The sequence below is a fragment of the Leptodactylus fuscus genome, chromosome 4 (genome assembly GCF_031893055.1).
Source record: "Leptodactylus fuscus isolate aLepFus1 chromosome 4, aLepFus1.hap2, whole genome shotgun sequence".
NCBI classification, from domain to species: domain Eukaryota; kingdom Metazoa; phylum Chordata; class Amphibia; order Anura; family Leptodactylidae; genus Leptodactylus; species Leptodactylus fuscus.
In genome coordinates, this window is record NC_134268.1 from 25,507,621 (window position 1) to 25,523,845 (window position 16,225).

Below are 16,225 nucleotides of genomic sequence, written 5' to 3' on the forward strand. Positions count from 1 at the left end.
TGGACTCTTTGGTGGTAAAATCCAACATTGTAAGAGGGGCTACAATTTCAGTTTCTCTATGATGTCCTTTCTTCTCGTTGTGCTATTGTTAGTAGGTGTTTGTAAATTTTAGATACATGTCAACCTGAGTTTTCCCCTAGGGACCAAATTCTAAGGGAATTTTGAGGAAAACCAAGTCTAGAATAAAGATCCATATTGCCTCCATACAAGTTGTCTGTACAAGGCCTTATTGTAAATTTATATATGTAATGGGATATTATTTTATTCTTTCATTTTTATTTTATTTCATATCATATTAAAGGAATATTTTGGGCTATAAACACTGATGACCTATTCTAAACATAGGTCAAAAATTCAGATTGGTGATGGTATGACACCCAGAACCCCCCAAAATGGGAGATAATCTGCAGTACCAGATCTGGCCACTACTAGAGAACAGAGGGGCCTGCTTCCTGTTCCATTTCCCATGTATCAGCTCCTGATCAGTGGGGGTGTTGGGTGTTGGATTCCCACGCTTGATGTTCATGACCTATCCTTGGAATGGGTCATTTATATTTTTAGCTTAAGACTTAAGAATGGGTAAAAATTAGAGATGAGCGACTAGTTAAATACTCTATATTCCATATTCATTTCGAGTAGCCCCTCAATATTCGACTACTCGAATCGAATATCGAATCCTATTATAGTCTATGGGGGAAAAATGCTCGTTTCAGGGGTAGGCAACATTTCATCAAATTGAACTTACCAAGTCCATGAGTGAGGGTTGGGCTGGATTCTCTGAGAAGTCTTCTCCTTGCATTGTCCCCGCGGCATCTTCCGGCTCTGAATTCACTCTGCCAGGCATCGGGCCTGGGCAGAGCCGACTGCGCATGCCCGCACTACAAGAAAATGGTCGCTTACAGTAAAAAAAAATATACATTTCAAAAGTAAATCTAGCAATATTATAAAATTGCAAAATATAGGTTACCAAACCCCCACTATTTCCGTTATCATTGGTATTTGTACTTTCTGCTCTAACAGCAGTTGGCCACTGCCACAACCATTGATGGTGGGAATCCAATCCCATGTTGCAATAGGATCAGCAGGGGTTAGTAAGGATTGCATGACTACCAATTATACAGCTGAACAACCCTATAAACAAGTCCCAAAAATCTAATTTTTTCTCAAAACAATGAATTGCACAATTTCTCGAATAAACCAAATGATAATCCTAATTCTAATAATACTCATCAGTGTGTGCAATAAAGGCTGTAAAGACCTATGAAATGACTATTTTGCTTTCTATAGGAATAAGGAGAACCAGCTATACCACCCGTATGAAAATATCCTATACAGTGAAAAAAATATTCACGTTGTCTTCTTATCTCAAGATTAGCGGAACACACTTGGTCTAATAATAATTGGATTCCCTAAAACACTGTATCAGCTAGCAAAGGGCTTGAACATGGATAGATAATAAAATCCTAAATTGTTTCCAGAATAGAACCAGCAGGTGGATTAAATTAACAATTACAATTATTGACCCAAACTGACACAAACCACTGCAAAAATAACGGCAGCCTACGACATATCGGGGGCACCAATTACACCGGCACAGATTTGTATTTGCTATATAATGAAAGTAGAGAGGATTCCAGTATGATAATGCTGTGTGCTATCTCCTAAAGGTATTACAGCATGCCTCACCATTATCATTATCCGGCTTAATGGTTGCTCTAGGCTAAAAAAACTTTTTTTTTTTTTTTTTTGATGATAGTTTTGTCAGTATTGTCCATAAAAGTGGAAGAAAACCTCAGAATAGCATTTTATGCAAATGGATGGACTTCAGTGAGTGTCCTATAAAGGATCTGTGCAGTTGAAAACATGTAGCCCAATAATCAGTGTGTTAGGGTAAGTTCAGATGGAGTTTTTTGGTCCGGAACCTGAGGTGGAGGTCCAAAGTATGGGTAGCCACGACTGAAAGACGGTGCACTGCACCGGCATCCAGCCACGCACTCTGCTTTGCATTAGGCCCAATGAATGGACCTAGTCCAGAGGAGGGTGTGTCTTCAGGCCAAATCGTGAGACAAAAGAATGAGCATGTCGCTTCTTTTTCCGGGAGCCAGAACAAACCGACTCCCGGAAGGAAGACCTGACCTGATTTCAATGGGAGCCGTGTTTTTGGTCAGGATTTTGAGGCGGATACGGCCTCAAAATCCTGACCAAAAATCTCCATGTCAACTTAGTCCTTAAAGCATGAAGGGTTTTCTTAAGGGTTCTTTGATAGAAAACCTCATGTAAAATGAGACCTCTGGAGATACACAAAAATAGAACTAAAAGAAGCTCGGCTCTCTCACCTGTTGCTCGGGAATGAAAATCGGAAGCTCCAAACATAACAACTACCACAGAAAAAGAAAAAAAATTCCCAGCACATAAAAAGATTTAAAAAATTAGCAATATTTATTGAACAAATATGCAACATGCAGTACGGCAGACAAAACCCCCCGTAGATTTTAGGCTAAAGCCCTGCTTTGCAAAACACAGCTATAAAATGTTGCAGAAAAAAAATCCATGTTTTTTCCGCAGCTTTTTTTTCTTCTTCCTCTATTAAACATATTGAGAAAACACACGCGTTTCTACGGGTAAAATTTGAGAACCTGTGGTTTGGTTTTTTTTGCAGTGTGTAGATGGGATTAGCCATAATCTCATTCTCTTTGCTTGTACTATAGAACGTAACATTTTTTTCCAATAGCAATGTGGGGCCCTAGGTGATAGGAAACAACTTTTGTTGCAGATTTTTCAGCGTTTTTTTTGAGCCAAAGCCAAGAATGGATTGAGCAGAAGGGAGAAGTATAAGACTTTCTATATATTTCCAATTCAATGTACAGTGTTGGCCAAAAGTATTGGCCCCCCTGCAATTCTGTCAGATAATACTCATGTTCTTCGAGAAAATGATTGCAATCACAAATTCTTTGGTAATATTATCTTCATTTAATTTGTCTCATCCCCACTTTGCAGAAAAGATCGCAGCGCGGATACGCTGCGATTTGCAAAGCCTTTGCGGCTTTGCAAATCGCAGCATGTCAATTATATCTACGGAAACGCCGGCGGGTTTCCCGTAGATATAATGTTCAGAGAAAGTCCGCAGAAGAAAACTGTGAACTTTCTCGCACGCTCCCATAGAAATGAATGGAAGCACCTGGCACGGCGACCGGCTGCCGGCAAAGTGTACGTGCCAGGTGCTTCCATTCATTTCTATGTGAGCGTGCTGTTCAGAACGGCTGATCCGAACAGTGTTCGCTCATCTCTATTCTTTAACTTACACTTTTTCTAACTTTCACAATTGACTTCTGGTCTTGGTTAAAATAAAATATGTATCGGATACTGCACCAAAGGCTTCCCCTGTGTGAATGAGAACTCTGAAATCTGATGACCTTCTGCTTTTTGTTTTATGTAAATTAATGCAAAATAGGAAAGTACCGTACATGTTCTTTGCAAAATACCTTGCTGATATTTTATCTTTTCAATATTATACAGGAAGTGTAACTTTTACTATCTGCCTTCTTGACGATGGGAAATTTTCTTTTTTTGTCCATAGTTATTGTTTGAAAAAGAAAAAAAGTTTGGCAAGTCTATATGGTCATAAGAGATTAAATATATTATTATTATTATTATTATTATTATTATTATTATTATTATTATTATTATTATTATTATTATTATTATTTTTTATTATTATTATTATTATTATTATTATTATTATTATTATTATTATTATTATTATTATTATTATTATTATTATTATTATTATTATTATTATTAAGAGTTCTGGTTGACATCCAGGTTATTTTCTGAACACAAAATAATTACCATTTTCTACTTTTTCAATGTGCAGCATCCCTGGAGCAGCAAAACATACGAGGGTAGTCTGAAAAGGTTCCGACCTCCACATGTAGATGGCAACACTCATCACCTAAAGTTGGGGAATGTGTTCGCGCATGCGTTGGAAAGTACTCACAAAAATTTCAGCCATTTTGCACCAGTTTTTCTTTGACAGTTGTTGTAGTGTAGCATACCACCTTCAAAGTTCTGTTGGCACAGTTTCAGAGTTTTGGTGCTGATTAATTACTGTCGATGAAACTTGGATACACCATTACACCCCAGAAACAAAAACACAGTCAAAACAGTGGACTAAACTGCACCAAGAGAGCTTTGCAAATGTTCATTTGAACACATTTTTGGTCCAGAGTGAGCAATCATGGTACCCAATGCGCGGTCAGCTTTCTCAGCGCGCGGTCAGCTTTCTCATCCCTAAATTTTCAACCAATATGTGGCAAACACGTTCTTTCGATATGCTCATAGCCCCTGCGATCTCTCTAACCTTCATTCAACGGTTCTCTAGCACTATTTGGTGAACTTGAGCAATGTTTTCGTTCGTGGTTGCAGTTTTTGTCCATCCCGAACGTTCATCGCCGACCAAGCTGGTATGGCCATGTTTAAATTCAACTGCCCAAAATTTGACAGTGATACATGATGGTGCAGAGTCCCCGTACACAGCGTCCAACTCGTCTTTAATTTGCGAAGGCGTATTGCCTTTCAAGCACAAAAATCTAATGACAGCTCGATATTCGATTCTATCAATTTTCACAAAATCACTCGCATCGACTCACTACAAACGACTGTCAAAGAAAAACCTCTGGTGCTAAATGGCTAAGAGTCCATTCGAACGCATGCGCGAACACATTCCCCAACTTTGGTTGACGAGTGTTGCCATCTGCATGTGAAGGTCGGAAGTTTTTCAGACTACCCTAGTATATACGTATTACTAGTAACTAGAGATGAGTGAGTAGTTAAATACTCGATATTCGATATTCGTTTCGAGTAGCCCCTCAATATTCGACTACTCAAATTGAATCCTATTATACTCTACGGTGGAAAAATGCTCGTTTCAGGGGTAGGCAACATTCGATCAAACTGAACTTACCAAGTCCATGAATGAGGGTCGGGCTGGATTGTCCGAGATGTCTTCTCCGCGCAGCGTCCCCGCGTCGTCATCCGACAATGAATTCACTCTGCTAGGCATCGGGCCTGGGCAGAGCCGACTGCGCATGCTCACACTACAAGAAAATGGCCGCTTACAGTCAAAGTGGCCATTTTCTTGTAGCGCGGGCATGCGCAGTTGGCTCTGCCCAGGCCCGATGCCTAGCAGAGTGAATTCAGAGCCGGAAGATGCTGCGGGGACGCAGTGAGGAGAAGACTTCTAAAGGTAGGAGAAGAACCAGCGTTGATTGGCCGACTGTATAGCATTTGGCCAATCAATGTTGGTTCTGCATCAAACTCTTACATTCGAAAAGCGAGTGGTACTCGATCGAGTACGAGTATTTCGAATACCGTAGTATTCGATCGAATACCTACTCGATCGAATACTACTCGCTCATCTCTACTAGTAACAAACCAATACACAAACATCAAAATCTTCATGTATTTTAACCATTGTTCTTTTTTTTAAAAAATTAATTTCCTATTTATTATGGTTTTATGAAAATATAAAAAATGACCCATGGGATCTTTGTAATACATAAAAAAATATTAAAAAATAAATAAATGAATGAATGAATGACAAAACAAACCAGTATTCATTGTTACAGGTCAACGGATGATTTCATCTATCCATGTGCAAGTATTGTATAATAATCATAAACAGAGAAGAGAAATTGGGATTTTATGCGCAAATCTTAAAAAAAATATATATCTATATCATGAATATGAACGACTGGGAAAAAAAAATGTGTCTGGGTTCATTTGATTTAAGAATATTTTTTTCAAGAGCAATACTAGTATTCTATATAGTATATAATATTATTATACTAGTGATTACCAAACACACAAATAGTGGGGCAAGTGGCCAAAAACAATGGAGCAGAGATATATTATACCCAATGTAATGTGATCTATATTTGCCCCGTTTACTGTACCTGGTATTTTTTTACTTCGACTCATTGACTCTGAACACCCCATTTTCATTACCCAATGTTGCTCCTCCACAAAAAGATATCACAAAACCAGCAAACGTGTTGTCATGTTGTTTTACGCATTATGTTTGCTGTTGGTAAATTATTATTGTAATCGATAAATCTTTTTTCTTTTTGAGTTACCTCTGGATTCATTACATTACATTTTGGGGCATTTCTATGCCTTTTATATATTCATGTAATATTACATATTATTTTTTTTTGTATTTGTCACAAATTATTTGAAACCTCTTAAAGATCATGAACTTGGAGCATGATTTTTTTTCTCTTTTCTCTCCCTTTTCTTTCTCTGCTACTGGTTATTACTCTATAGTGGTTTTTGGCCAGTTTGTGTTTTTCCAGACGTCTCTCCATGACGTAGTTGAGGTATATGATGGAGCAACTCAGCAGTCGCCTCTCTTATCTTCCCTCTCAGGATCTCATTCAGGTACTTTTTATCAGAGATACCAATGGGTCATTTATAATATGTTCTCATTTTTTTTTTTACTGATATTCTGTTCACGCAGATGGAATTATTTGGTTCTTAAAGGAGATGTCTGGCACTCAGGCTTGTGTAAACCGATTAATACTTTCCTTACTTATCCCCCGCTTCCACTTTTGTTCTAACATTTTCCAGGTTTCCTTTAGGTCTTTGCTCTTCCTGGCCCCTTTGGATGAAGAAATGTGACCACTTAGTCAAGCACTGGCCATAGAGATGACCTACTATATCCAGTGCTGAGGGACCAGGAAGTTCAGAGCCCGGTGGGGCATCCTGGAAGCATTAGAATTGAAACAGTAAGGGGTTTGTAAAGTATTTTATATGTAATATATGTGCATAGTTCAAAAAAAATTTTTTTAACTTGGAGGATCTTTCAACTACCTCTGCCCACCCAAATCTAAGGCCTGGTTTACATCTGCGTTGGTAATCCATTTGGGGAACCCTCCCCGAACGAACCACCGAATGCATTGATAAGCCGTATGCAGTGAAAGCACACGGACCCCATAGACTATAATGGGGTCCATGTGTTTTCCGCGTGCTTTCAGCATATGGACAGAAAAGTAGTTCACGATCTACTTTCCTGTCCGCATGACTTGTGCGGAAAACACATGGACGCCATTATAGTCTATGGAGTCCGTGTGCTTTCACTGCACACTGCTTGCGGATTTCCAACGCAGATGTAACCCACGCCTGAATCTTTGCATTTTTCAATCAGTGTCACTCTTCTGATTCCAGGGAAGTTGAATTCTCTTCTCTAGCTCCCATCATTCTTAAGTAATTGGCGCTATTTTCAGCACCCAATATGGTAATTAGGCTCTTTACTGTTAGGGTCCATTCACAAGGAGGAAAATGGTGGGGAATTTGGTGTGGAATTTCAGCGCTGAAAAAAAGAGCCTCCCATTGACTTCAATGGGTTCCTTTTTCTGCTAGAGGAAAAAGAAGCTCATTGAAGTCAATAGGAGGCTTTTTTTTCAGCGCTGAAATTTCACACCAAATTCCTCACCATTTTCCTCCGTGTGAATGGCCCCATTGGTGGGAGGGCCCTATCTGCCGAAGACCATCCATCTGACAGTAGAGAGCCTATTTATTATTTTGGATGCTCAAAAAAATTCCAACTGAATCAATGGAGTGGGGCTTATTGAAAGATTGAAGTGAGGAAAAATCCTCTTAGTTAAATTTAGCTAATTTTATTTAAATGGCCAGACAACCCCTTTAAGCTGTATTTTTGATACCCTGTCCTGACATAAAGAAGCACATTGGTGATTTCCATTAGTATCCAAAATTGGCCTACAGAATTGTCAAAAGGCTAGTATATAAAAACAGTACAAGGGCTACTGGACACTGGCATGGTGGCTGTATTGTTCCTATAATGCGGCAACGTACAGCTGTTCAGTGCACTGCACCAGTTTGTATTGGATATTCATAGGCTATATGGGGTGTATATAAGAAACTGGTGCCCTAGTCTCTGTAATTCACAACATATTCAACTAAAATAATTCTTTTAGGAATTTTGTTTAACCACAATGTGGATTCAATATTGTATTTCTTAGACAATGGGACCAGGTGAATGAGACAAACTAGAGTATGAAGCCCTCACCATTGTGCTATGTAGAGTCAGGAATGGGTATTAAAAATATAGAACATTTTACATGGATCCAAAGCGAAATACTGTATCCAAATATAGAAAAACAGTTTTCATTCAGCTCACCATATGTACGTCCATATATAATGAGATCCCGGGCAGCACGAACATCAGTTGAACTCAACCTGCAAATCTAGTGCTCATATCGATAAAATTTCAGCGCCCCGACAGGATTTTCTATTAAATAAATTGCTTGTGTCAGACTTATTTCACTTGGACAGTTACTATGTAACTTCTTTTAATCTTATGGAATAAAAGTTATATTTTATATATCTACTGCGGAGATTATTTAAAGGGATTTTACCATTAAAAAACTTTTTTTTCTAGGTAACACGTCGGAATAGCCTTTTGAAAGGCTATTTGTCTCCTACCTTTGGAAGTGCTCTCCGCCGCGCCATTTGTTCAAAATACCAGTTTGTACCAGTATGCTAATTAGTTCTCTTGCAGCGATGGGGGCATCCCCCAGCGCAGGAGATGCGATGGGGGCGTCCCCATTGCTGCTCGAAAACCGACTCCAGCGCCGCCTCTGTCTTCTTCTGCATCCGCCCCTTCCTTCTTCGGCTTGACATCGGACGCCTGCGCAGTACGCTCTGTTCGGCGAACTTGCGGTGTCGGCACTATGGCCACGGGCATGCGCAGTACGTTCGGCGAAGTTCGCCGAACAGAGCGTACTGCGCAGGCGTCCGATGTCAAGCCGAAGAAGGAAGGGGAGGATGCAGAAGAAGATAGAGGCGGCACTGGAGTCGGTTTTCGAGCAGCAATGGGGACGGCCACATCGCATCTCCTGCGCTGGGGGGTGCCCCCATCGCTGCGAGAGAACTAATTAGCATACTGGTACAAACCGGTATTTTGAACGAACGGCGCGGCGGAGATCACTTTCAAAGGTAGGAGACAAATAGCCTTTCTAAAGGCTATTCCGACGTGTTACCTAGAAAAAAAAGTTTTTTAATGGTAGAATCCCTTTAATAGAAGATCCTGTTGGGGCGCTGAAATGTTATCGATATGAGTAAAATACTGTATGTTCGGAAACTACTGGGCTTGAACCTAAAGCTGTGCCTACACATTAGAATGGTGGATCCCACCGATGATCTATTGTGTATGGGTGGCTGATAGACACCTTCAGTTGTCCAATTTTAGGCCACATGTACATGGCCATAGAATTCGTAGGGATACAGATGGCAAGTACGTACCATATCAATAGAATAGATGGACCAAGCCACAAATAAAGGATGCGAATAAGAACTACTCCATTATTTGTGGATCAGTACTATGACCCCCACATGGATGTAAAAAAAATATGGCTATGTGCATCTGGCAATTGAATTGTTATCCATTGTTATATAATGTAAATGTTTGCATGGGGAAAGAAAATGGATAAATGTTGAATTTGTAGATGACAATCAATTTAGTTTCCTCAAAGAGAATCAGATTTGTAGTTACCTCAGAAGGCAATTGTCTAATGTATATGGGCAATTTAACCCAATTTTTTTTAAAAAAGAATCTGTCACCAGGAGCCACAAAAAACACCACATAATACCGATGTAGCAAAGGTTAACTTTACTTTTAGCAGTGTGATAGCTTACTTAAGGACACAATTAAAGCCATTGAAAGGCCCCTAAAGTGAGAAGTCAAATTTTGTTACATCGGTATATGGCATTCTGACCCACTTAGATATAAACTGAGGCCTTACACGATTAAGACTCTGTTTTTAATGCCATGAGGTTATGTTTTGGGGGGGTTCTGGTGTTTTGGATAAATCTTCAGTATGGTTCTTTCTATTAAAAAAATCAGAACCTTGAACAAAAATCCGTCAGACCCCTAGATATATCAGTCATGGCTCCATTGAGCTCAGTGATGAAGGTAGTAATAATGGAGACACTGACTAAGGGCAGGTTCACATCTGCGCCCGGTCTCAGGACGGTTTCCATCTTCTGCCCCGAGAAACTGGACAGGGGGACAGAAACCTGGCAGTCAGTTCTCAAACCCATTCACTGGAATGGGTTTGCAAAGTGACCGCCCATGTGCGTCTTCTGCATGTCTGTGGTGAAACCATTTTTTTTTTTAACCAGACACAGTACTGCATGTCCGACTTTGTGTCCAACTAAAAAAACAGTTTCGCCGCAGACGGGCAGAAAACGCACACGGGCGGTCACTTTGTAAACTGACTGCCGGGTTTCTGTCCCGTCCAGTTTCTCAAGGCAGAACACGGAAACCCGCTGGATTGGCTAAAGCGGAGACCGGGCGCAGATGAGAACCCGGCCTTACTAGGAAAACGCTGTTGGATTCTGCAGACCCTAACCTGTCTATTTGGGGTTCAGGTTAATATGCTAGATTCTGGTGACAGATTCCCTTTAAAACAGAATGATGGCTGGCGCCATTGTGGAAGTTACGTTTCTTACCTGTTAATACATTTTGTTTTATTTGAGTAGGCGAATCTCTTCCACTAAGTTCTGGTAACCAGATTATTATTAAATTTACAACAATTGGACCAATGACATCGAAAGGATTTCACTTTGTCTATCAAGGTAAATGCACATCCCATCTTTACAATACATTCTACATGTATTGTGTCTATATCATCCAAACGGGATATAATTAAGAGGTCCCCACGCATGTACAGAGAACTCAGCGAGCTTGTTTGGGGAGAGTTTCCCAACCCCAATTCTCATTTACTCTCAATAGGATTTCAGACATTCAGGATTTCACTAATATTGTAGAGTTGATACAATTAATTCTGGTCTGAATTATAGTCATGTTTTAGACAAGGTGTTTCTGCCTTGCTCTGCCCAATTCTATAAAAAGCGGTGAGTGGGGCATGGAAAGAAAATTGTGGTGCATCTTTGACGCAAGAAAAATCCAGGCACGAAAGATACACTACATGTATACCGGTCTACACCAGAACCTGTCATAGATGGGTTAGTAAATTCCCCCCACTTTGTTCCAATGCAAAATCTGTAACAGGAACCCCATTTACTATTTATATTAGTGGTATCCTCTTCTTGGCAGAGGAGGCTACTCTTAAGGTTCCATACATGTAAGAGCAAAATCAGCCAAACTTGCTGACTACTGTGAGACTGGCTATCTTATGTGTATCATGGTGGTCCATTTCCCTACCAATGATGTCAGGTGAAAAAGGGATTGGGAATGCTGAATTTACTGCAGGGGATAAGCTTGCACCAGAGGTATCTGGTAGTGACTTACTTTCTTCTCCTCCTGTCTGAAGGGGTATAGCTAGTTATATGGGGGTAGTCGCTACCGGACCCTGGATCATGGGGAGGCCACAAAGGTCCATCTGCCAGATACAACAAACCACTATTAAAAATAGCATAAGATATGTAAGGGCCCAATTTCATATTTTGCATTGAGGCCCAGGAGCTTCTAGTTATGTCTTGGCATATACCTTGGCAGAACCATTATTGAAGATGTATGGCCAGCATTAGGTGCACTTCAGACTGAAATGGGGACGCTTCTTTCAAGCTGAGCCAATGTTAAAACCCACTTCAAATAAATTGGTATTGATATCTAGTATTACAAAAATTTCTATTGTACAACTAGTTGAATCTAGGGCAACTTCATCCTCATTGTTTAGTAAATAGGTGAGGGCAGGTATGTATGCGATTTTAGAATTATGACTAAAAAAAAATTAAAAAAATACCCTGTGGCTCACGTAGTCTGCCTTTTTTCTGTACAATTTTTTTTTTCAATTTTCAAATTTCAACAAATTTTCTCCAATTTTTGTTACTTTTTTAATTGTATATGTTGTTGTTTTCAATAATTCTTTATTTTATGTCATTTTATTGTAATATAAACATTTTTTTTGAGGAGTCTTCAGTAGTTGATACCTTATTAATGGCTAACTAAAAATGACATATTGCAAGCTTTCAGGACTACTAAAAAGATCCCTTCATCAGGCTCCATACTAGCCTGACTAAAGGACCTTTTTAATAGTCCCGGAAGCTCGCAATATGTCATCATTTTTAGTTAGCCATTAAAAAAGGTATCAACTACTGAAGACTCCTCAAAAAAAAAAAATATGTTTCATATCCACATATAACACAGTACAAAGATATTTTTCCTTATTGTATTGTAAATCAGCCTTAGGGCTCATGTGTAAAAGTGTATTACTACCAGGGCTGTGGAGTTGGTAGGCCAGAGCACCAACTCTGACCTCTCTATTTTTCCATAGCGCAACTCCAACTCTGACTATTACTCTGGCTTGAAAAAAAAATTCCAATGATTAAATTCCCATGAAAGTAACTATGTAACAAATTATGCATCTAATTATACAATATGAATAATTGTATAAGATCATTAAAAATTCACCATTGCATTATGAAGTCAGAATCAGAGTTGGTAACTAAAGATGAGCGAATATATTCGATCGAATACCTCCCCGGCAGACTTCCCTGTTTAAAAAAATTGGGCCCGGGAAGACGGGGAGGGAATCAAATAGTGACCGGGTGGTATTTGATCGAGTACGCGATTAACTATTTTCAATGGAGGTTTCCAATCGAATACCAGTATAGTACTATTCAATCGAATACTATTCGCTCATCTCTATATAAATAAAATTTATTATTATTATTATTATTATTATTATTATTATTATTATTATTATTATTATTATTATTATTATTATTATTATTATTATTATCATCTCTATTGGTAACTTTTTTCTGATTCCAACTCCACCCAAACTTTCCCCCACCTCTGACTCCACAGCCCTGATTACAACCCAGTATAACATCCCATACGCTGTACAATATGAATCAGATGTAAAAAACAAACAAACAAAAAAAACAATAATTTCAATTTTCCATGGGATTATATTTGTAGATCTATTTTATCATAGAAGGATTACATTTAGGGGAGAATAATTCCACAACCCTAAGAAGTATCATCCTCGCAGTGTTCCATCTTAATATGTACTTTTATATTTGCAGGTTTCCAGAATTTAATCTACTGTATTAATATTATCTTAATATCTACCAATTCTAACTGCACATTCTTCAATAGACACCTCTCCACTGGTTCCAGTTCAGTTAGCTATTTTTCTAGTGTCCACCATTCATGAGCCCTCATTATTGTTAGTTTCAACACCCAATATTCTCAAGAGGTTCTCTTTTTTTTAACTGTAATTTTTATTAAATTATATAATACAGTACAAAATATCAATCAAAAGAAAGATAAGCAAAAGGAAAAAAAATCAAGAACATGCAAAGCAAACTAGAACAAAGAACCAAGTGTAGAGTCCGGGGAAAAGTTCCCAGGATGACAGACTCAACAAAGGAACAAGAGACAAGGATGGGGGACAGAAGAGGAGAAAGGAGCCAGAGATCAAAGACCACCAAGAAGACCAAATAGCCGAAAAAGCCTCTACTGTAATATTGAGCATAGCAGTCAGATATTCCAGACTACACATATCTTTAACACGAGCTATCAGGGTGGGACCTGTAGGGGAAAGTGTACTTCTCCAATGGAGAGCCGCCAACATCTTAGCAGTGGTACAGATTCTTAATATGTTCCATACAGTCAGGTGGCTGGTCTTAGGCTTCACACAGAGTATTTTGGACCAGATTTTGACACGGAATCCGCCTCAGAATCCGGCTCCAAAAAACGCTCCCATTGACTTCAACGGGCGCCGTTTCCACTAGCAGAAAAAAGAAGTGATCTGCTCTATCTCGACACAGCACAAGACTCCCTCCTGACTAGGCTCATTCATTTGGTGCACTGCAGCGGCATCCAGTCGCGGCTAGCCACGGAAGGCGTTTTTGGACCAGATTCTAAGGCAGTTTCCCGCGTCAAAATCCGGTCCAAAAATCTGTGTGAACTCAGCCTTAGACTATTTTCTCTAGACTAAAATCATCCACATTACAGTTGAGTGCCAAATTTGCATAAACTGTGCTGAAACTAATAGAAATGATTACTCAGAAATGGCGGGTGCTAAAGAAAAAATTCCAATTGTGCAAGAACCAATGGAGCCGCAACTATTGAAGGATGCCAAGGGCTGGTGGAGATCATTAAAGGTTGTCTTGAACTTAATTCCGATGTTATTTCTGAAGAAATCAATAAAACAAATTGTAAAAGTTTATTTTAAAGTTAATTTGTAAAATTCTACTCTGTAACATTAGAACTTTCCTTTTTTAATGTTTTTTTTGTTACAGTTTTTTTGTAAAGCTGATGATATTACTGATTATTTTGGCCTATTACTATAAAATGTTATCCCAAAATGACTGGATAGATCATGTGAAAGCTGTAATTGAAATTCTATTCTAAAAGCCTATGTGGAAATTGCCCGCACTCTGCCAAAGAGAAGTCATTTTGGTGAATTTCACAATGTGTTTGTAACACGGCCCTTTCTGTAATCATTACAAGTGTTAATCACAGAAGCTCCGGGTTTGTGTGTTAAAACATGGCATCAATTTTTGTGGCATAAATAAACACATCTTTAATATTTCCATGTTTGAGGCTCAAGACTTACTCAATTTGTTGCGCGCTCGCAAACAAGAGAATGGATCGCTATCAAGGCTCTTTAAGAGCATAACCATGTTGTTTCGGCAATTTAGAAAGTGAACACTTGTCAAAAAGTGTAGACATTGAAAATGTTTCCATATGATAATTGTATAGAGTGTCAGAAATCGCAAAAATGCTGATAAAAAACACTGAAAAATAATTGAATCACAAAAGTAAATAATAAAACAAACATATGCAGTCCAGTTACATTAATGTGATCACCTGTCAAAATCCAGCACAACCACCTTTGGCAGAGCGGACCGCTGCGAGACGTGCAGGAAGAGAGGGGATGTTGTGATGATGTCACTGGGATGTTGAGCCATGCCGACTCCAGTGCCGTGGCCAGCTGCGCTAGGTTACGCGGTTGAGCATCCATGGCGTGACCAACCCGATTGAGGTGGTCCCACAGATTCTCGATTGGGTTCACGTCCAGGGAATTTGCTGGCCAAGGGAGTGCGGTAAACTCATCCTGGTGCTTCTCCAACCACGCACGTACACTTTGAGCTTTATGACACGTCGCATTGTCCTGCTGGTAGATGCCATCATCCTGAGGAAAAACATTTCATATGTAGGGGTGAACATGGTCCGCAAGGATAGATGCATACTTGTGTTAATCTATCGTGCCTTCCACAATGATGAATGCACCCAGATGGCTGATGACACGTGCCTTCTGTGATTGGTTATTTAACGTTCACGTCAAAAGTAGGCGGTGGTCACATTATTATGACTGGACTGTGTAATATCTTAAAAAGATACTATAGAGCTATGATATGGCAGAAAAAAATATTCATACATATTCAATTAGAAAAGACTAGAAAAAAATGATAATAATAATAATAATAAATAATAATAATAATAATAATAATAATAATAATAATAATAATAATAATAATAATAATAATCTATTAACTAAGGTTGGGGAAAGAGGAGATGCAGACAGACATAAACATCTTCCAAATACCACAGGCCCTACTTTGAGACATAAGTATATAACCTATGATTTAAGATTATTAGATGTTAACTTGACACTAGGTTCACATTAGAGTTCAGTTTCATATGGGGACCCAAAAGACAGAAAGTCTGTCCACTAAAAAAGTAGTTACCCTAGGACTCCCACGGACCCCATAGATTATACTGCAGGACTTTTTTGCCAATTTTAGGCAAAACCTGCGGCAGAGTCTCCCATCAAAGATGTGAACTCAGCCTGAGCCATATTTTTGGACATTAAAATGGATAAATTATGGATCTATGAACTCTATCTATCTATCTATCTATCTATCTATCTATCTATCTATCTATCTATCTATTTCATATCTATCTATCTATCTATCTATCTATCTTCTATCTATCTCTCTATCTATCTTCTATCTATCTATCTATCTATCTATCTATCTATCTATCTATCTATCATGCTGCAAATTCGGTTGACAGATTATCTATCACCACTAGGACCTAGTCTGTTTGCATTCCCTTTTTGGATCTGGATTAATATCATTATTGTTATTATTATTATTATTATTATTATTATTATTATTATTATTATTATTTAATATATAATTTTTATTTTCAGTTTTGTATGGT

General features: G+C 38.7%; 1 protein-coding gene across 1 annotated transcript in view; it reads left to right on the plus strand.

Annotated features, from left to right (window-relative positions):
• CSMD3 (CUB and Sushi multiple domains 3) overlaps positions 1-16,225 on the plus strand; it is a 1,052,627-nt gene that overhangs the window by 773,927 nt on the left and 262,475 nt on the right. Inside the window, exons 33-34 of the mRNA XM_075270295.1 lie at positions 6,325-6,438; positions 10,561-10,656. Of these exons, the coding sequence (XP_075126396.1) occupies positions 6,325-6,438; positions 10,561-10,656 (210 nt within the window). The remainder of the gene's footprint in view (positions 1-6,324; positions 6,439-10,560; positions 10,657-16,225) is intronic.